General features: G+C 41.1%; 1 protein-coding gene and 1 long non-coding RNA gene across 3 annotated transcripts in view; one reads left to right on the forward strand and one right to left on the reverse strand.

The window, feature by feature from the left end:
* Window positions 1-11,138, reverse strand: part of ATG4C (autophagy related 4C cysteine peptidase) — a 31,060-nt gene extending 19,922 nt beyond the window's left edge. For both annotated transcript variants that reach the window (XM_054037845.1, XM_054037846.1), the window contains exons 1-4: window positions 11,001-11,138; window positions 6,883-7,011; window positions 5,043-5,126; window positions 4,100-4,333 (exon numbers count right to left, since the gene is read on the reverse strand). In XM_054037845.1, coding sequence (XP_053893820.1) covers window positions 4,100-4,333; window positions 5,043-5,126; window positions 6,883-6,958 — 394 coding nt within the window. In that variant the 5' untranslated portion in view covers window positions 6,959-7,011; window positions 11,001-11,138. The remainder of the gene's footprint in view (window positions 1-4,099; window positions 4,334-5,042; window positions 5,127-6,882; window positions 7,012-11,000) is intronic.
* A 2,448-nt stretch (window positions 11,139-13,586) lies between these two features.
* On the forward strand, window positions 13,587-16,713 carry LOC128842604 (uncharacterized). Its single transcript, XR_008446036.1, has 3 exons — window positions 13,587-13,674; window positions 14,548-14,666; window positions 16,577-16,713. It is a non-coding gene; the product is annotated as an uncharacterized LOC128842604 (long non-coding RNA).
* The last annotated feature ends 6,137 nt before the right edge of the window (window positions 16,714-22,850 follow it).

Consider the following 22,850-nt stretch of genomic DNA (forward strand, 5'->3'; position numbering starts at 1 on the left):
GTTAACTATTTAATACATGTAAAAAGGTTCAACTGATAGTTATCCAAGTCAAAGCCTTTGATGACTGATGCTTTTTCTTTCTTGTTTGTTGATTCCTAAGACAAGTTTATGGAGAAGAATTCTCATAATTTTGTTTGTCAAACAAAGTAAATTGTAACGTCTGTCTATACTAGAGAACAGAACTGTTTCAAGGTTAGCTATTATAGCAAAGCATCTCCTGTCCATGTTTCTGGTACTGCTTTTTCTGTAACAGTTCGCCTTACATGCAGTGTCTACATTACTAGCCTAGTTGGCGTAAACTGGTTCAGCATGTCAATACAACACTAATGATTCACTAACGCTTCTCTTACTAGTGTATTGTGGGTCCCTCCCATAGGTCCCAACAACTCCCTGCAGCAGGGGTTTGTGAAGAAACCTTCAAACGTCTATGAGTCTGAGTGACAGATGATATCCACGTACTGTATGACTCTGCTGAACTTTTCAAGGAATTAATCCCTGCTGCAGATCTATGTGCCTTTCACTTAAAAACAATTGTGTTCTAGCCTTCAGAGTTATGAAAACAAACCTGAAAATGTATAAGTGTGAACACCAATACAGTGCTGTATCCCTGAATTTGCAGAAAGCCTGACACAGCTCTAAAAAGGTGTGAGCCCAGTGAAATGAATGGAGTAGAATCCACATACCTAAAGAGGACTATTTAAAATGTCACTTAAATTATTTCACTGATGACCATTTTAATATAAACCTGCACTTAGTGTTCTCAGCTCATAATCTCAAACTGCTTGCTATGTCTGCCCAGCTGCTAAAAGCCTAAACTGACATTGGCCAGATGCTATAACCTCCTCCAGCTTCTTCCAATAACTACCATGATGCAGGTATGCATCTTCAATACAAAATTCTACTGCACATCAAAACTTAAGTTATGGGGATGATGTACACTGAATTTAGTATCTAAATAAAAAAAACAGTACCAATTGCATTATTCATATTAATAAAAATCTCATCTTCAGTTTAATCTGAAATTGCTACACGGAACTTCCATCAGAGTGCCACAGAATCCAGCAGTCCTGAGGCAGAATTTAGCTTCAGCTTTCCACAACGTACAAAGGCTATTGATTAACAGAAATACCCTGTGCAAGTGATACAAATGGAAATGGTAACGCTGACATCAGAATATTGCCACCTGACTTTAAGATTTGTAAGTAGTGTCTTTTCACTATTTTATGGTGGTAGGTGTAAAGTGAACATTTCACAGATCATTTGTAAATTGTACATAAAATACAGTAAGATTGCACAATTATTTTTTAAACTCAAGTTTTATTTAGCTTTAAAATGCATCACGTCTTCAAGAACTAAAGTTACCAGAATGTGTACTGTGTCTGAATATGTCCTCTATTGCACTTTGTCCAATGCAAATACCAAATAGATTGTGGGCAGAGGAAAATTGAGGAAGCCATTGAAGGGACTATAAATGGTGGTACAGGTGTGTATCAGGTCTGGGTTGTCACTGTTAGCTCAGAGAGCAGGTCTGTGGATGTACAGCTCTTTGGGAGGTGACAAATAGGAGGGGCATTCTGGAGATGGAAAGCATCATGAGGAGAATCACTGTTAAAAGGGCAGTTGCTGGAATCAGGCTGGTAGTAGCATTGCTCCTGGTAGAGGCAGCCAACTTGGCTGATCCTCCTCCTTGCTTGTAGATGCTTTTACAGACCTCCAGTCTCTTCTTTACAATAAAGAGCCAAGAGGCCTGTAAAAACTACTGGAAATGAGAAGACACAAGACCCTGTGAGCTGCCAGCTCTGTGGCACTAACAAGTGTACCATGGATCACAGTTTGACAACATCTGCTTTAATATGTATAAGAGAAACAGATTTCAGTCATAGGAAGTGACTTACTAAACTCTGGCCTCATATTAAGCCCTTCAGAGGAAGATTCCGAAATCAAGGAAGATGCAAATGTAAATGTAACAGACAATGAAATGGACTTAGCTGTTCCTGAACCTTGACATCTCAAGCTGCCATGTTTGTGTACATTCCACAAAATTAAATGTAAAACCTTCCAAAACATAAAAATTAAAAAACTAAACGTATTGACAACATCATTCTGCGGTATTTGGAGCATTTCATGTAGCTGTGGCATTGCACAATTTTAGCTATTAGTGGCATTTAAGTCGATTTTTTTTTGTTAAAAGAAAATACTATTAAAAAAATCTCTAGAAAAGGAGCCACAACCAATGAAAGATTTCTTATGAAGATGTAACTGAAATGTGTTGTATTTACCCCAATTTCACCAAAAGTTTTTCTAAAGAAGATTCACTATCCCTTGAGGGCAGGGTGATGACAGAAGACTTCCATGTAGACCAGACATGTCTCCTTTCCCTATACAGATGGGCTACCACAGAAATGCGGGAGCTTGGTAGCTCCAAAGTAGTGCAGCACATGACTCACAAGTGAGGATACATGGATAGTACAAGAATTATTTTTAAGTGCAGTTTTTAAGAAATACACTTTAGATTAAGACTAGTCAAGATCCTTTTGTTTTGGTAATGTTAAACTGGGCCGCTCCTACAGCCTCACCTGCATATTCATGTTTAGTGTTCTATCCAGATTGGGCAGGGTTTTAAAAAAGTTTAAATAAAAGATTTAGGTGAAACAAGGGTTATATTTATGGGGAAACTGGGGTAGGATCAGGGGATAAGCCATCTCCAAACACAGTAATTTCATATGTTTGGATGTTGGGGCAAATGGAACAAAATAATATTTTATGAGCAGACGAACTGCTTACAACAAAAAGAATGCTAGACATGTCAACTCTCCACAGAACAATTTTGCTACTGGACCACTAAAGAATAGTCAAAATTGCATTTTCTGGTGTGCTGGTTTTAGGGCTTTATAAGAACCATACAAGATTTTGGTTCTTGACTTACATAATATTTGCAAAATATTACTGACTTGGACCTTCAGAATGCTATGTTTTGTATATCAGTTATAAATACAGCCCTCATAGACCACCAAATGGCTGAGTAAACAAAACAACACACTCCCTTGCAACAAACCAGGGTTTGGGACTGACAGGGTTGAAAGGTCTTTGACAATGGGGGCAGCCAACCCAGCACAGGAATTGATCAACAGGGAACGGATACATGTATTATAGAAGGGAAGAAAGGAAAGAGGATGAAATACTGAGAAGGTGGCTGGCTTGCAGACCTAGTGGTACTGAAACAAACTACCATGCAGGAAACAGCTGTGTATTTCCAGTCTATCGCCTCTTGGGTTTGAAAAGACTGGGGAGAGCATGAGAGGTAATATGCTCAACCCCAGAAAGCAATCCATTTTTCCCAAAGGAGACTGCGGCTGTAAGACAGTATATCTTGAAAGAACAAGGTTAAGATAAGAAAACACAAAGGGAAGCAGAAAAATAAAGGTTTCCAAGCCCCACCAGGGGAAAAAAAAAATAGTGAATCATGCAGAAAATAGATTAGAAACTTCTGTTAACCCTCTCTCATACAAGAATTAAAGAAAATTGAAAGATGACAAATTTAAATCTGATGAAGGAAATACTTTCTGCACACAGCTCACAATTAGGCAGTGGAACTCATTACCACAAGATATCACTGAGGTCAAGAACCTCTAAAAGGATTGAACATTTACATGGATAACAAGAAGATGCAGTTACTGAAGTAAAAGGTGCGTGTTTTGTTTTATTTTTTAGTTAGGAGTTTTGAAATGGACATAAACTTTTATACTTCAGCCGTAAGCTAACCTCTGAATAATAAGGGTTAAGAAGGAGTTTTGTCCACCACGAAAATTAACTTCTACAGGGTTTTCTGCAGCTTCCTTTGAAGCAGCTAATATTCACCATCATCAGAGACTGGTTCCTGGACTAGACAGACCATTAGTCTAATTCAGTAAAGAAATTCCTATATTCTTAAAAAGCAGTTCAGAATCAAAAGCAAGCAAGCACTTTAGCTAGCTAAGTTTAGTGGATGCATATGCGGCGGCTGACACATGTACCTCATCATTAACAAAGGGCCACCTGCATCCTGATGCTTGGTTCTACCTCCTGACAAAACCAAAAATGATCTATTCTTCATGCTTACCTCTACCAAGAAAATGAAGCACAAGCCCTTGAGCTAGCAGCATCTGGCCAGTTCTCAGTGTACAACTCCAACCGCAGTCTGTTGTGAAAGCAGATTCTTTTATCTGAGGAAAATCCTCTCTGTAAGTCAACCATATTCTAGAAATAAAATCTTTACGAAACTCTTCTACGTTTCCAGAAATGACTTTGTCGACTATATCCAAGCAGGATCCATCTGGAGAGAGTTCACTGGGTTCTGCAAGACAAACATAACACAAGTTACAGCTTTGAAATTAACTGACACAGGGCTTTTATTAATATAATTAAAATAAAATTATACTATTAAAAAAATAGGAATTTCCTAGGACACTCCAGTATCAACTCAGCAACAACTAGGGAAAAACATAAAAGGTATGGAGCAGCTGAAACAAAGAATGATTCAGGCAGCAGCTGTCAATTGAAACGGCCATTTTAAGGCTGCAGCTGCTTGGTCCTGCTAAATATAAGTGGCCAAACCAAGAAAGGCATGCTGGGAAAATAGTTCCCATAAGAGGGCAAATTTTCACAGGGAAGAGTTAACAGAGACTAGGAAATCATCAAGGAAGATATTACTTTGATGTTGGTATTACCATTTCATTCTCCTGAACAAGGCTGAGTTTATGCAGTACTTTTGATTAAGCCTCAGTACCCACTTCACAGATGAGTAAACTCAAGCATAAAATGTATGCACACAGAGGATGAAGTCTGATTTGACAATGGCTAGGTTCTCTGGCCTATGTGCGAACAGTGGGATGGGGCAGGTATTAAGACTGGTTTTGGAAACTTAACTGAGAATATTCTAACTTTTCCATATTTAAATTGTGAACTTTAATTCTCTATTAATAAAGATTTTGGTAGATGATTACAAAGATGTCACAGAGCAGTGCCAAAATGGTATCAGAAATAATTAAATTCTTTACACTTACCATCAGACTTGAAATGGTAACATTTTCCCAGCAAGAAGACAGCAGAATTTCTGCTAAAGTAAGTTTTTGTTTTCAATACCCAACCTAAAAGAGATACAAAGCAAACAAAAGTTTGTGGCTGAAATATTTCAAAACACTTCCAAAAGCATTTGACGATACAAAAAGTCACACAAGTTAGTAAGAACATGGAAACACCACATTGAATTGGAATTAGTTTATAGATTGAATAATACAAACAGATTCTACTGTTTTAAGACACATTGAATGGATTTATAGTCAACAAGCTTAAAATAATGTAGCCCTTATAAATTCAATATCACCCATATAAGATGTTATGCAACCTGAAAATTGCATAGGTAAGAACTGAAGTCATGAAATACAAAAGTTAAGTTTGAACTTGTTAACTCTGCCTTTTTGCATGAACTCATTACTATACAGTTTAATTTTGTGATTTTTTTTAAAATACTCAAGTTAAGCTTCCAACAGCAATACTAAAACAGCCACACTGAATATCATGCAAGTTTTACTGTCACAAGATTAAGATGCATATTTACGAAAAACAGGAATAAAAAAAATATACGCGCAAAATGGGTGAGTTAACGTTGCTGTCAGAACTTCAACACTTACATATTTCATTGAGAAACACAATAGCGTAACATATAGCCACAAAGGGTAGGATTAAGGATGCATGTTTAATCTTAACTGTTGCACGTCCTGATTCGAATATTTAATATTAGCAAACATTGCACCAACTTTTTTTCTCCCCCATTTAGGCCCAAATCTTGCAGTCTTCACTCAAAAATAACTCCTGCTGACGTAAGATGTGAATTTTCACCTCAGGCCTTCAGTGGAAATGGGAAGATTAAGATAAAGGCTGATTTGGGGTTGGGAAGATGAGGGTTAAAAAAGCTAACTAATTCCTTGTGACCAAGTTTTGAGATTTGCCTACTTCTGAACTGTTTTGAGAGATAAGAGACAAAGGGTGAAATCCATACCCCATTGACTTTGATGGAGACAGGATTTGACCCAGAGTCTTAACTTTATCAAAATACACTACCAATGAGAACTGCTCATACTGAGGTCTGGTCTACACCTAAAAATTAGATAGACCTATCTCTGTCACTCAGGGCTGTGAAAAATTTCATGCCCTGAGTCTCATGTTTATGTAGACCTAACTCTACAGTGTAGATATATTCTTCCGTCAACCTAGCTACCACCTCTTGGACAAATGCATTAATTACACTCAGGCTACGTCTTCACTACGGGGGTGGGGGGGTCAATTTAAGATACGCAAATTCAGCTATGCGAATAGCGTAGCTATTGTCGATTGTCACGTCCCGACGAGATGCGATAATTCGATCCCCGAGAGATTGATTTCTACCTGCCGATTCAGGCGGGTAGTGAAGACATAGCCTAACAGAAAAGCCCCTTCTATCGATGTAAGAAGCATCTACACTACAAGCACTACAGCGGCATAGCTGCAGCTGTGCTGCTGTGGTCTTAGACATAGCCTGATTTTACAACTTCTCTGTTTAAGTTCCTACGCAAAACTGTCATGTCATCTGTGCTTAATGCCCATCTGTTTTTCTGATCTACGTCAGTCATTGAAAAAACAAATCCTTAAAATGTTTAAATTGAAAGAGAACATCTAAATGAGTTTGTTTTCCCAGATTGTTTAGTTTATTGTTGAAGTACAAATTGGTTTCAAAGTCCAAGTTACATTTTTGATTAATACACATACGAGTACACTTACTGTGCGAAATCTTGCTCCCCCTCCCCACAGTCAATGGCAAACTATTGACTTCAATGGAGTCCGGATTTTATCCACTGTTTCACTTACTGTATTTCATGTTGTGCCATGCAGACATAAACTTGGATTTTAGCTTTTCCACTTCATCTGTCCCTGTGGCCTCCATATTCAAATTCTAAAGAAAAAGCCATCACTGTCTTGCAAGGCATGAATTTGTTACTGCAAAAACCAAAAAATAAACATAACTATGGGCATAGAGTATACATTGTATAGTATCACCAGCATGCTTAGGTACTTAAACCTAATATGACCAGAAACAATAATAAACCTTCAGAATCCTCCACTTCCAGGGACTGAAAAACAATCATATGTTCTAGGAAAATGTAATAAAAGCATTTAATTCACTCAGTGTTTTATCAAACAAGAGGACTTACTATTATAACTAAATGGCTTGAGACACGGGCAACACCATCACAGAAATTAAATCCACTTTCCTCCCTTTAAAAGTTTGGAAATCTAAAGCCCAAACTCCCCTTCCCATGAGAGGCTCTCCATTGGGGGTCAGGATCTGAACAGAAATGAGTGGGACGAGGCTGTATTACCTTTCTCCCTCCACCCTGGGCAGCCAACACAAAGGAAAGTCCTGGCAGCATAACTTCGATGGAGTTATCTCAGTGATAAGGATGGAGAAGAGATGTCAAGGTCCCCAGAACCACTGAGAAGTTACAAAGCATTGTGTCTCCAGAGCTCTGTACAGTTGGGGGTGAAAATGCAGCCTATGGCACAAGAGCGTAAACATGGTCATGTTATTTTCTTCCTCCTCATCCATGGAATGATTTAGGTGGAAACTTGTCAAACATCCCCTTCTAAGTTTTTTTCTCCCCAACAGAAAGGGGCAATTCTGGTATTAGTTTTCATTTTGTTCAGTCGCATAAACCAAGAAATAAATTAACAACTATTTTACTAATGGAAACACAGCAAACAAAGCTTCATAAAGAGTAACAACTCAACAGCCTTTTCTTTATTAACCAGGTCCTTTAGGGGTTTTTTTTCGTGTGTGTGTCTTGGGGGTTTTTTTTTAGGAAAATTAAGAAGGAAAGAAACGAAGAGACTTTGTGTGGACAAGTAACACGGATAACAGTCGTGATTATCTGAGGGAGCTGGAGATTAGCTTCTTCATGATTCTGTTATTGCTCCCATAAGATCAATCAAGGATGGTCATTTATGGCAACCAATGGCCTCTATAGTTATAAAAGCTCTCTCTGCCTAACCTCAGGAATGAAAGAAACTCTAGTATTCTGAAGAGAAACATAAATCTTGTTTTCCCCTAAAAGATGCTAGCCACACTGGTACACTTTTCTTTTTACCCTCGTGTGATGAAGTGGGACTGTTCTTAATGTTTCCCCTGAATACTGTGTGGGTGCCTCAGTTTCCCCTATGCATTTCTTAAGTTTCTAGGGGATGAGATTGTTGCAGAGCAAAGGACCAGTGCACATAAATGGCCGACACACTATCTCCTGGCAACTAATGGCATGGGCCCTTCCCCCCCTGCAAGGGGATAGCTAAAGGTGTTGGAGAACAAAGGAATCAGGTGACCTCCTGGTCAGGGGAAAGGAACAAAGCCCAGAGGAGGAGGGGCTGGAGGGGGAAGTCAGTTTGGGGCTGGCTGGGGACGTGGAGTGAGTGCAGACGTGGGTGTCTGGCTCGCTGCCCCCCTGGATGGACCTGGCTGAGAGGTCCTGTTCTCTGTATCTACAAGCTCTGTTTAGACTATGTTCCTGTCATCTAATAAACCTCTGTTTTACTGGCTGGCTAAGAGTCACGTCTGACTGCAAAGTTGGGGTGCAGGACCCTGTGGCTTCCCCAGGACCCCACCTGGGCAGACTCGCTGTAGGAAGCGCACGGAGGGGCAGAGGATGCTGAATGCTCCAAGGTCACATCCAGGAAGGTGAAGCCTTGTGAGCTTCTTGCCCTGAAGACAGTTTGCTCACACAGAGGAGACCACCAGAGTCCTGACTGGCTTCGTAGGGAGCAGTTCCAGAGCATCGCCTGGGGACTCCGGGACACCTCGTACATTCTTTCCTAGAAATCCTCCTTTGTTTCGAATAATATTGAAAAGAATATCAAGTTCAAATAGCCAAATTTCTTTCACTTTGGGAGAAAACACACTGGGCTATTCAATTCTCATGTTGATAGGAATCAGGAGTAACTCTACTGAAATCAGTGGAGTTATAGCAATAAAAGATCAGTGTGAGAAGAGAATCAGGCCCAACAGATACTGCTTGCTGCAAGCCCCCTCTAAAACCTAAAGCTTCTGTTCTTTACTAAAGGTTTATTATCATTTTGAGAAGTTGTCTAAGAAGAAACGTTATTAATATAATCCTACAGTACAGAGTGCCAGAAGATACCATACACACAAAATTATCTGAGTGGTATCAGGCTGTAGAAAGTTTTTACTGACAACCTAATTTATTAGCTAACTAATTTAGCTACAGAAGAGCAAGCTCTAATCTACTCTGCTTTATGCATCCCCAATGAGATCGCTAGAGAAACTTTGGATTCCAGGATCTTTATTATTGGTGATGTGAGAAGAAAAGAAGCCAGTTTGTTTTTCAGAAAAGAGATTGCACTTGCAGTAATAACAGTGTGTAAATTTCATATGGAAGTCATTAACAGAGACTAAATACAGAATGCCAAGATATCATTTTTACAGTCACTTTTCTACCAAAAACCACATATTCAGACAGTCAATAAATTACACTCTGATAAATGTAAAGGGTATTTCAAAACAATATCCTTTAAGGACAGGTGAAGAGAACAAGCTTTTATCTCAGACAAAGGTAGAACATTTTACCCATTCAGGATTTAATGCAGAGTAAAAGGTTTTGACAGGCAGACCTTTAGGAATGGTTTCAGATTATCCCTTGGTACTTAACTTGGCAGAAATTAGTGCTAGTTCTGCAAACTAGCCTTGTTAGTAACTTCATGGAGAGAAGAGAGATACTGATTCTTCTGGGATTTGTTTGCTCTAAAGGCTCTTGAATGTTCGTATCGGACTGTTGAAAGCAGAAAGGCTGTTACACTGCATTTTTTTATGCTCTTAAGCATAAAGAGCTATTCACAACTTTATTTTGTACTACAAAATATAACTGGCTAGGTATTTAGAAGGCATCATAGATACACATGCACTTTATGAACAAAGTTTACAGGTTCTTGCTTTGAAGGATAAAGCGTGGATAAGGGGAAAAGATGGATGAAGAGTACAATAATGAAATATCAAAGTACACGTACTGACTTAATTTTTTAAAAACCCTTGAAGGTATTGAAAACTTTGCTTGCTCACTCATCAACAGCAAGTGAGCAGCTCTCTCTGGTGTGGCCTAAGCCATCAACTATTACTGAATTTAAGCTCCTGTTTAAAAAACACAAAGTTTGCAGCCCTTGTAGAATGGACGTACTGCATTAAGGCTATGTTTAAACTACAGACCTTACAGCAGCACAGCTGCGCCGCTGTAAGGTCTCCCGTGTAGCCGCTCTATGCCGGCGGTAGAGCGCTCTCCTGCTGACATAATTAAACCACCCCCCAAGTACCGCCTCACCCAGGGCAGTCTCTTTGCCTCCCTCCCTTTGGGGAGAATTGTTCCCCTAGGTGGAAAAGCATGTTAATTAAGATCTTAACCTGCTCCCCATGCCCCAAAACTAAATCAGCCAAGAAAACACATCCCTCTCACTAAGCATCCCTCTCCCACACTCACTGCAGGAACCAATGCCACCCTCCCCATGGCACCAAGGCATGCACCATGGGGCACGCAGCCAGCCACCCATGGCACCCAGGAGGGGCTCTTGCCCTGTCGTGAGTCACCCTGGCGAGACCCTCGGGAGTTTCCGGGGGACACCCCACCTGAGAGGCGCTTCTCTCCATCCCCGCAAGGGGTCACAGAGGAGCTCGCCCCACAGCTGGGGGGGAGGGGATTAGGAGCTCCCCCACCACAGACACGCCCCATTGGAAGGGGCTCCCTCAGGAACCACTCCCACCCCTCAAGGGCGCTGGCCGGCTCGGTGCCCCGAGGAGCGCGCGCTCCACCCTCGCCCGCTGCCCCGACCCCCACGGTGGCCCGCAGGAGCCACGCTCGCCCCCTCCAGCCCGCGGGAAGGACCCGGGCGCTCCCTCCGCCCCAGCTGACGAACGGGAACGGGGAGCCGCTCACCCCGCGCGGAGCCGCAGCCTCCCCGCTCGGCCCGCTCACTCCAGCACCGCGCGCGCTGACTGGCCCCTTGCAGCCGCCGTACAACTGAGGGGGAAAAGCAGGAGCCGTTAGCTGTCCAGAGCCTCCGGGGCCTCCACTTCCGGCCACCGGTCACGGGACGCCTTCAGCCGCGCTGGACATGCCAGAGACTACAAGTCCCAGCATGCACTGCTCGCGGCGGGGAGAAACAGCGCGCGCGGTATGCCAGGAGCCGTATTCCCTGGGGTAGTCGTGTATGTTCCCCCCGCCCGGCCTCGTGGTCGGCTGCGGTTACAGCATTTTTGCTCCGCGTCGCCGGCGCCGCCCCTTGGCAGAGACCAAGCCTAGCAGCCAAAGCCCCACAGGCGAAGGCGAGGAAGCGCTGAGGGCGGGCGTGCCAGTGGTAATGCACGTGCCGCTGAAAATGGGGGCGGTACTTGCGCTGCACCTGCAGCCCCGCCCTCCTATAAACAGACTGGCCGCTCCTGGAGGCGAAAGGCTAAATGTTAAATACACCAGAGCAGGGTCAGCACGTGTCAGGTGTCATCACCAATAATGCAACGTCGGCCTTGCTGGAGCCAGCCTAGCAATAACTCCAGAAGCTTGATTTTCATCACTGGCCATCACTCTTCTGATTGGCTGCCTTCCCTACCTACCTGTCTCCTGTGGAGGAGCAGCCAATCATAATACCACCTAGCTCTTGCATCTTCATTAGAAAGCGCTCAAAGTTCTTTACAAAGGAGGTGAGTATCATTTCCCCCCATGTTATACATGGGAAACCCAAGTACCCGAGGGTGAAATGACATGCCTAAGTTACCCAGCAGGCGCATGGCAAAGCCAAGACTTGGCTGTAGGGTTCCTGGGTCCAAGTCTAGTGCCCTATCCACTAGGCACCACTGCCTTCCAATCAGAACTGCTGCAGGGGAAGATAGTACTGGTGCCCCCGCCCCTGGAGAAGAGAAGAGATGTGGGTGGGGAGAGCGAACAGCCCATAACATTTTCACAGCAAGGGAGGAGGAAGCAGAAACTGTCCAGCAGTTTAAGGTAGTTCTGCTTTTTTTTCCCCCTCTGAAAAATGGGTCAGTCTGTTTTCCCTTTCCACCAGTGTAACATCAAGTCTGGGAGAGAATAGGCCCCTGCTGCAGCTGCCAGCCCAATCCTGGAAGCAGGGGTGAAAAGCCCTCACAATTGCAGAAGTAGAGATGTGCTGAGGGGCAAGGTGCCGATGACTGGTGGGGCAGAATTAATTGCTGGGCTAGGCAGTGGAACACAGAATTAGTAAACATTTTGGGTTCTGAGGAGAAGCTGGAAGCTCTGCACCATCAGGTGGCATTTTAACATAAATCTTTGTTATTTGATCTCAACTGAGTCTTCTAGTAAGAGCTCCTGTAGCAGGGGCCAAAAATCACCTTACTCTAAAGTTTGGGAGATATGGTGACACTGTATTTGTAACATACATGAGCAGGGGAGAGGGAGGGGGTGCAGAGGAAGTTAAAAAAATCAAAAGACAGGACAATAAACAATATAATATTTTAAAAATAGTTTGCAATTTTTGGCCCAATGTCATGATTTTTGGGCATCTGACTGATCATTTTTGAATTTATGGGATTGTCAATTCTTCTAAAGATACTATATAAGTAATAGGTTCCTGCATTCTTGTGTTCCCATTCCACTAGTGGCAGGTTTGAGTGCATAAAGAATACATTATATGCCCTCTCTTTGCGCTACTCCCTTCTACTGGATGAAAGATAGGAAGTGGAAATCTTCAGTGACCTGAAACTCAAGGAAGAGTCATACAAAAAGTGGAAACGAGGTTGAATTACAATGGATGAATATATATATTAAAAAAAAAAAACTACAAGCCTTCAGGGACAAAATTAGAAAGGTCAAGGCAAAAATTGGAGACTACACTAGCCAGGGACTTAAAGGGTACCAAGAAAACATTTTACAAATACATTGGAAGCAAGAGGAAGACCAAGAACAAGGTAGACTGAATACTCAATGAGGAGGGAAAGACAATAACAGAAAATGCAGCAATGGCCAAAGTGTTAAATGCCTTTTTTGTTTCAGTTTTCAACATCAAAGTTAGCAGTGATTGGACAACTAACATAGTGAACATCCATATAAATAGGGTAGAATCTTAGAGTAAAATAGTGAAAGAACAAATTAAGAATTACTTAGATGAGTTAGATGTCCTAAGCTCAGCAGGGCCTCATGAAATACATCCTAGAATACTTAAGGAACTGTCTGAAGAGATCTTTGAGCCATAAGCGATTATCTATGAGAACTCGTGGAGGACTGGAGAGATCTGGGAAAGGACAAATATAGTACCTATCTACAAAAAGAGGAATAAGGACAACCCAGGAAATGATAGACCAGTCATCTTAACTTCAGTATCCAGAAAGATAATGGAGCAAATAATCAACAATCAAGTTGTAAGCACCTAGAAGAAAATAAGATAAGTCAATATGGATTTGTCAAGAACAAATCATGTCAAACAAATCTAATATCCTTCTTTGACAGGTAACAAGCCTTGTAGGTGGGGAGAAGCAGTAGATGTGATATATCTCGACGTCAGTAAGGCTTTTGATGCAGTCTCATGTGATCTTCTCATAAACAAACTAGAGAAATACAGCCTAGACAAAACTACTATAAGGTGAGTGTACAACAGGTTGGAAAAGAATACTCAGAGAGCAGGGATCTATCCTGGATCTGATTCTATACACTATCTTAATTTGGATAATGACATAGAAAGTACACTTAAAGTCTGTGAACAATACCAAATTTGTGAACAATACTGCAAGCCCTGTGGATTGGAAAAAACACCATGCAGGATTAGAATGCACAATGATCTTCACAAACTGGAGAAATGGTCTGAAATAAATAGGATGAAATTCAATAAGGACATTGCAAAGTACTACACTTAGGAAGGAATAATCAATTGCACTAATACAAAATGGGAAATGACTGCCTAGGAAGGAGTACTGCAGATAAGGATCTGGGGGCTATAATGTATCACAAACTAAATATGAGTCAACAATATAATACTGTTGCCAAAAATGACCATTGCTCTGGGATGTATTAGCAAGTGTATTGTAAGCAAGACATGAGAAGTAATTCTTTCACCCTACTCTGCACTGATAAGGCCTTAGCTAAAGTATTGTGTTCAGTTCTGGGCACTACACTTTGGGAAAGATGTGTGAACAAATTGGAGAAAGTCCAGAGGAGAGCAACAAAAATGATTAAAGGGCTAGAAAACATGACCTATGAGGAAAGATTGGAAAAAGTGGGTTTGTTTAGTCTGGAGAAAAGACTGAGAGGGCACATGATTAACAGTATTCAGGTACATAAAAGTTTTTTATAAAAAGGAGGGTAATAAATTGTTCTCCTTAACCACTGAGGAGAAGACAAGTAGTAGTTGGTTTAAATTGAAGCAAGGGAGATTTTGCTTAGAGGGTTCATCAACCTGCGGCTCTTTGGCTGCCCCCTTGCGCTTTTTAATCTGACCCTGCAATACCTTTCGTTATAGAGCCCAAGGAATGCACAGAGACGTGCCAGCAGCCAGCTGCTTCCAGGAGCGACGTGGGTCCAGTGCAGGCAAGCAGCCTGTCTGAGCCCTGCTGCGCCGCCAGCTGGGAGCCGCCTATGGTAAGCGCCTCCCTTCCAGAGCCTGCACCTTGCACCCCCTCCTGTATCCTAACCCCCTGCCCCAGGTCAGAACCCCCTCCTGCACCAAACTCCCTCCCAGAGCCCACACCCCTCATCCTCTCCTGCACTCCTACACTCTGCAACATCCTGGAGCTCCCTCCTGCACTCAAACTCCCTCCCACAGCCCTCACCCCCTCCTGCACCCCAACACTTTGCATGTGATGCGTTTCTCAAAATATTTTGGTCAAAGAGAAACATTTAAAAAAATGGCTCTTCTTCTTTAAAAGGTTGCCATTCCCTGGGTTAGACATTAGGAAAAAACTTGTGACCTATAAGAGTAATTAAGAACTAGAACAAATTACCTATGGAGGCTGTGGAATCTCAGTCATTGGAGGTTTTTAAGGAAAAGTTAGACAGGGCTGGTCTAGATAATACTTAGTCCTGTCTCAGTGCAGAGGAATGGACTAGATGAGGTATTGATGTCCCTTCCAGTCCTAAATTTCTATGATTTTATGAAATGTCAGATCTCCTTACAAACATATAACCATATCAGCTTACCTACATAGGGAAATGAGACTCAGTGCTAATATACTCCTTAGCTATTTTACTTGTCTCATGTTATTGGAGCTGTTTTAGAGCAAAAGATCCCCAAGTTCTCTCTAGACACATATTTGTTACATTCACACAAGAGAAATGCTGCATCACATGAAGCATGAAAGTAGCATACACCCAGTGGAGAGCAAACGCAGGTGTCCTAGGTTCCATTCTTACTTACCACTGACCATGCAGGTTGGTAGGGCAAGTCACTGCCTTTCTCTGCCTCAGTTTCTCTATTGGTAAAATGGGGATAATGATAGCAAAAGAGCTTTGAGAGAAACTGATTAAAAATGTTATAAAAGAGCTAGCTTCTATTTTACTGTTGCACCTGCAGCATACAATTCTCTATTGTCCTTTTTTAGCTCAAGAAAGTGACAAGGACGGACTGGACGTAATTTATGCTGCATGTGTTTGTCTGCCAGAAGAAGATGATAAAATGTTTAAATAATCAAAACAGGATTGTAGTCTTATATATTGTTATTTGCTGTTGAACTAAGCTGTCAAAGGCCCAATCAGCAGTGGGGGGGTCCACTGTGGTAGGCACTGTACAAAGAGAGGAAAACAAGGTCCCTGCCCTTAATGGTTTATAACCTAATTTGAAAATATGTTTTTAGAGTTTAATCTTTGTTTTTATTTTCAGATACAAAGACAGATTAGGGTATTTGTCTGTTAGTGTATGGTCTTGCATACGGAGTTAGGAGCAGCTAGGGTGGCCAGAATTTACCAACATAAGAACAAAGAGATGTTCGATGTATCAAATAAAATGACTATTCCCTTGCCTGACATTAGTTGCTTGCACCTCCCTACAATGAAATCTAATAAACTATGTCTTAATTTGATAGGACACACAATATGCCATCTGGATATACACTATTAATCCCTAGGGCACCCAGGTTAAGAGAATGAAAATATTTATTTTCTGCTTTGTGCATCCGTCAGATCATGCAAAACAAGGCTTTGATTACAAAATAATTACACAAGGCAACCATAAATAACAATATACGTGGAATTAGTTTGCTTCACATACACTAAATCAGTGGTTCTCAACCAGGGGTAGTTTACAACAGATGAAATCAGTACAAACTAAAATTTCATACAGACAGTGCCTTGTTTATACTGCTCTCTTTACGATACAGGTCTGTCTCATCTTATGCTGGGGTTACATTCCGCAGTCAGCGCCTAAAGCGAAAATCGCGTATAGTCAAAATTACATTGAGTGTAATGGCAGGCAGAATCGCCCGCACTACAGAAACAGTATTTAAATTGTTATTTTTCTCTTTTTTGTTGTTTTTATTTTTGCCGACCGCGTAAAGCTGAAACCACACATGTTAAATGCGATGTGACAGACCTGTACACTGAAATGTAAGTACAATATTTATATTCCAATTGATGTATTTTATAATTATATGGTAAACATGAGAAAGTAAGCAATTTGTCAGTAATAGTGTGTTGTAACACTTTTGTATTTTTATGTCTGATTTTTGTAAACAAGTAGTTTTAAAGTGAGGTGAAAGTTGGGGGTACACAGGAAAAATCAGACTCCTGAAAGAGGTACAGTAGTCTGAAAGGTTGAGAGCCATTGCACTAAGTTATATTTCTGTAGGAGAGATATTGGAGAAAACATCTTGCATATAGCAAACTTCACACAAAAGTCACAGAGGGAGTTTATACTTTTAGCATTGTAATATCATGAACTTCCATACAAACTACTTCCCAGCTCCAATAGTGCTAAATTATACAATACCAGCAAGTAATTTAGGGAGGCAGGAAGCCAGGTTCTGTTCCCAGCTCTGTCGCTGACTTGCTGAATCAGTTACCCTACTTGTGTCTTAATAGAACTATCTTTAAATGGAGCAAGATAGATCTGAGGGATGTAATGAGAACATACAACATTCAGAGATCCTTATTATCCAGTTTACTTTGCTCATGTGTAGTCCATTGACTTGAATGGAACTACTTTAGTTGGGAATTGGTCCTGCTTTGAGCAGGGAGTTGGACTAGATGATCTCTTGAGATCCCTTCCAACCCTGAGATTCTATGATTCTATGATTCTACTTGCATGAGTTAGGCGATAAGATTTGGCCCTTAATGAATTTAAAAGGTTTCACCTAGTTGCCAGTAGATGGCTCTCTTAATTTGCAATGAAATATTTCTATTATTTGCACTTTGGGTTATGCTGAACATATTATCAGTGGAAAGTGTGTTTTCTTTGAGGAGCTTTATGTAAGAATAATACAACAAGCAGTAATAGCAGACAGAATTGAATAAATAGGCTAATAAAGACAATATCAATTAGTATTTAATACTTTTCCTAACTGGTGTTTTCAAAGTGCTTTGAAGGTAGTGTGAGGGCTGGTCTACACTGGGGGAGGAATTGATCTAAGATACGCAACTTCAACTACGAGAATAGCGTAGCTGAACTCGACGTATCTTAAATCAATTTACCTCGGGTCCTCACAGTGCGGGATCGACAGCCGCAGCTCCCCCGTCAACTCTGCTACCGCCTTTTGCACTGGTGGAGTTCTGGAGTTGACGTGCATTCGGGGATCGATTTATCGTGTCTAGATGAGACGCGATAAATCGATCCCTGATAGATCGATTACTACCCGCCAATCCAGTGGGTAGTGAAGACGTACCCTAAGAGATCCTTTATACTGTTGTGCAAGAGCTAGACAGCATAGGTAACAAGCCTGATGACTCATTATTATTATTGGCAGAATGTCACTCACCTACTGTGATAAGAACCAAGTAAAAATTCTCTAAAAAGTTCAGAAAATAAAGCTAATGAAATGTAGTCACTTATTTTAAAAGATGTAGCTGTCTAGTGGACAGATGCCTCAGTGAATAGCTGAGTTACTTCTTTTCCATCCCACTACACCTGGGTGCAGAAGGCCTTCAGTGCAGTAGAATTGCTGCAGTGTCATAAATACATCAATATTCTTAGATATAGTCAATCTGTGAACCTTCAGTATATAGACACATAGGTTGAACCTAACTATAACTTTGAGATTCAGGGAATGACCAATCAATTCTATGTATTTGTTGTTGCTAAATCTCACAGCAGAGAAGTTTGGATTTCCCCCATCTAGCATTTTAGCCCTTGATGTCATGAGTTGATAGTTTTTACCCACTCCCAAGATCAACAGAGCAGTTTCCAGCAATGCCTGTTTATTGCTGGACTCTAGTAAATAAAAATAAATAAATAAATGGAGATATCCTATCTCCTAGAACTGGAAGGGACCTTGAAAGGTCATTGAGTCCAGCCCCCTGCCTTCACTAGCAGGACCAAGTACTGATTTTGCCCCAGATCCCTAAGTGGCCTTCCTCAAGGATTGAACTCACAACCCTGGGTTTAGCAGGCCAATGCTCAAACCACTGAGCTATTCCTCCCCACTTCTGTAGTCCAGAATACAGAAGCTTGTTTGCTCACTTATGCACTCTTTACACTGGAGGTCCATAAAGTTAATTAAATTGAAGGCTCTGTTTACATTACAACTATAAATAGAGTCAGGAATGCTAGTTAGACCAAGGGTTTTCCCTTACTCTGATTATAATTTGGATAAAAGCTGTAGTGCATTAGGGCCTATCTAGCATAACCAGGCTAAAGCTTTGGATGTTTCAGAGTTTTAAACTAGTTGTAGGGACACTTAGGTCCCAACTACACTTCAACCATGTTGTAATTAGGGACCCCTGATGAAGTTATGGTTGCAACATATATGGGGCCTAAAGACTATCCATGTAAGTTGTCTTTCATAGTTTTTAAAACCTTAATGGTAGAATCTAGATTGGCTTTATTTCATAAAAAATCATAGAAATGTAGGACTGGAAGGGACCTCAATAGGTCATCCAGTCCAATCCCTTGCACTGAGCCAGGACTAAGTATTAGCTAAACTAGGGGTAGGCAACTGATGGCCTGCATGCCAAAGGCGGCACGCAAGCTGATTTTCAGTGGCACTCGCACTGCTTGGGTCCTGGCCACCGCTCTGGGGGGCTCTGCATTTTAATTTAATTTTAAATGAAGCTTCTTAAACATTTTAAAAAACCTTATTTACTTTACATACAACAATACTTTAGTTATATATTATAGACTTATAGAAAGAGACCTTCTAAAAAAGTTAGAATGTATTACTGGCACGCGAAACCTTCAATTAGAGTGAATAAATGAAGACTAGGCACACCTCTTCTGAAAGGTTTCCGACCCCTGAGCTAGACCAACCTGACAGGTGTTTGTCTAACCTGGTCTTAAAATCCTCTAATGATGGAGATTCCACAACCTTCCTAATTAATTTGTTCCAGTACTAACTGGAGCCCTCTTTGAGCCTCATTCTGGGGTTTTGGATTCAGTATGTGCCTTTTATGGATTATATGTTAGGTCAGCAGGTGTTTGGGCCTAGACTATGTGAAACTCATTTTACCTTAACATCCATTTCAGTCTAATTCTTTGTGCTGGTGGCTCTCTTCTCTGCCTTTGGGAAGGCAGGAATTCACCCAAGAATCAATCCAAGGCACAGCTTTCTCCCAACAGCTTTATTAGTCTATACAGAATCCCACTGAAATTGCTAGGAACAGTCAGTGGGTATGTTACAGAAATCCCAGATGCCTACAAGGAACTCAGGCTCCATCAATCAAAAACAATCTTGCCTGCCCCGGTCTTGGCTCCTTTGTCCCTGACTAAGGCTCCTCCTTTCCTTGAGACAGTGGCTGATTCTTTAGTGGAGAAGTCTCAACCTGCTGTATCCCTGCAGTGGCAGCATGAACTCCCTGCTGCAGCCTGCATGATTCCGTCTCGATTGGCAATCTAATCAGTGGAGAACTGGCAGTACCAAGGAGGAGTGGTATTTCCTACCAGCCAAGGATGCCAGAACCTTTATAGAAGTTTGGGGGGGGGGGGGGACAAGGCCAACGTGGCAGGGGAACTAAAATATTACTTAAATATCCTGTAAAGTACAACTGTAACATAAATAACCGGAATACCAAATGTAGCCACATTATAATATTTAAGGTATATTATAATATGAACAAACAAAAAAAACAACAACTTTAGTTCTAAACATTGGGTCTGCATTTTATTTTTGCACTTAATGTATTGTACGTCACTTGCATTTATAATTTTATTGTGTATACTCCACTATTATTATTGAACTGTAACTTGCAATTCTATAACATCACAATTGAATCATCCTTGTTTATCTGTAATGCATATTTTAACAGTTGTAACCCTAAATTTTAAATGTCCTTGGAAAAAGGTGTCAACAAAATAAATAACAACAAACAACTTTGAAGGGAGGTAAATGTGTCCCCACTACGAGCTACCATATAAAATGATGTTTTTTCTAATGTTTTATAAAAAAATAAAATAAAAAATATATTTTTAGAAAACCTAACAAATACCATCAACAGGCTGTAAGATAGAAGTAATATGATATCTACTGAGCAAAAAATGTAAACTTAATGCAGTTTTCATTACATGATTATCCAGGATTGCCGTGGATATCTAGGAATGCATCTGATCCGATCTCATAGTGCATCTTGGCCATTAGCAGTATGATCGTGTTTTTCCCACAGCACATAAGAAACATATGTTAAAAAGTGGGGGGCATAGCCCCCTGGCTTCCTGTGTGCTGCCAGATCTCTAGCCAACCAGGACTCTGGGATGTGGAGAGGTCAGCTACTCCTATTTGCCCATCCCCAGCCAATGAGGCTCTGAGTAATTTTAGCCTTCAAAGCCCTGCTGCTGATTGGTGGAGTGGGAGAGGTTCCACATCTCCGCCATTATACATATCTATCTATATATATATATATAGCTGCCAATAATCCTGCACTGGCACATGGATATACTGGCTAGGTCATCCAGTATCCCTCCATCTTGAACATCTATGTCCCTATGAATAACTCCTATTTACAACCATGTTAGTACAGGTTTTTTAACTAGTTGCGTTCATTTAAAAATAAAATCATTGTTAGTTTTATGTTTAAATAATTGGCTGCAAACTATTTCAACTGCCTCATACCAACAAAGAAAATCAAGTTGCAGCACTTGACTTGCAGTGGGCCAGTGCCTTGAAGTCAGTTATTTAGTAGTTTTCTGTACTTGAGATACATGTTTCTATTTTCAATAATAGAAATAGTCACATTTCTGCCCATGAAACTAAGTTACTGCGTGAAGAGCAGTGAGTGCAGTCGAGCTTCATTTGATCACTCAGCAGTTTAAAAGAAAGTTTATTTCTTAATTAGTCTGATAGACGCTGAAATGTAATGTATCCATGTGGTCAATATTTACGCTTCATGTCCAGTAGGCTGTTAGGAAGTGTCCAGAGTTGCTCTTTACTGAAACTGTGCTGCTGATTAACAGGTCTAAGCCTCACCCATCCATTACTGTAATGTAAAGGCTGGAGGAAGGGTGAAGGAAGAGTTAAAGGGGAGAAATAGGAATTTCCAGACTTTTGAGAAATGCATGGAAGGATCTCCAAGCCCCAGTGGTGTGTGTGAATAAACACATTTGTGAACCATAAAATACTAAAAAATAGACCCAAAAGACAATTATTCTAGTGTTAAAAAGGAAACTGTTTGTTGCTTTAGTCAAGAAGGTCAATATGTGTTGTATTAACCAGGCAAGGTACTAACAAACTTCAACAGGACTTTATTTTTACAGTGGAAACCTGTTTACCAAGCTGCTGCTGCACCCTCTGTAACTCTCACTCAGCCTCCTCAACTCCTCCCCGCTCCTTCCTGTTTCCTGTCCTTTCAAACTCCCAACAGCCAGTGCTCCCAGTTCTAATAATTACAAGCACCTCTAAACAACACAATATGCTTCTCCCAAGTTCTACATTATGATGTCCTCTATTGACTACTGTCATAACTATAAAGGGAAGGGTAACAGGTCTCCAGTGTACAGTGCCATAAAATCCCTCCTGGCCAGAGACTCCAAAATCCTTTTACCTGTAAAGGGTTAAGAAGCTCGGGTAACCTGGCTGACACCTGACCCAAAGGACCAATAAGAGGATAAGATACTTTCAAATCTGGGGGGGGGGGGGGGGCAAAGGCTTTTGTTTGTGCTCTTTGTTTGGTTGTTGTTCGCTCTTGGGACTGACAGGGACCAGACATCAATCCAGGTTCTCCACATCTTTCTAAACAAGTCTGTCATATTTCAGACTTGTAAGTAAACAGCCAGGCAAGGCGTGTTAGTTTTTACTTTGTTTTCTCAACTTGTAAATGTACCTTTTACTAGAGTGTTTATCTCTGTTTGCTGTACTTTGAACCTGAGGCTAGAGGGGGGTCCTCTGAGCTCTTTAAGTTTGATTACCCTGTAAAGTTATTTTCCATCATTTTACAGAGATGATTTTTACCTTTTTTCTTTAATTAAAAGTCTTCTTTTTAAGAACCTGATTGATTTCTCCTTGTTTTAAGATCCAAGGGGTTTGGATCTTGATCCACCAGGAGTTGGTGGGAGGAAGGAGGGGAATGGTTAATTTCTCCTTGTTTTAAGACCCAACGGGTTTGGCTCTGTATTCACCAGGGAATTGGTGAAGAGTTTCTCAAGGCTTCCCAGGGAAGGGAATCCACTTGGGAATGGTGGCAGCGGACCAG

Source organism: Malaclemys terrapin, chromosome 8, assembly GCF_027887155.1.
Source record: "Malaclemys terrapin pileata isolate rMalTer1 chromosome 8, rMalTer1.hap1, whole genome shotgun sequence".
Taxonomy (NCBI): Eukaryota; Metazoa; Chordata; order Testudines; family Emydidae; genus Malaclemys; species Malaclemys terrapin.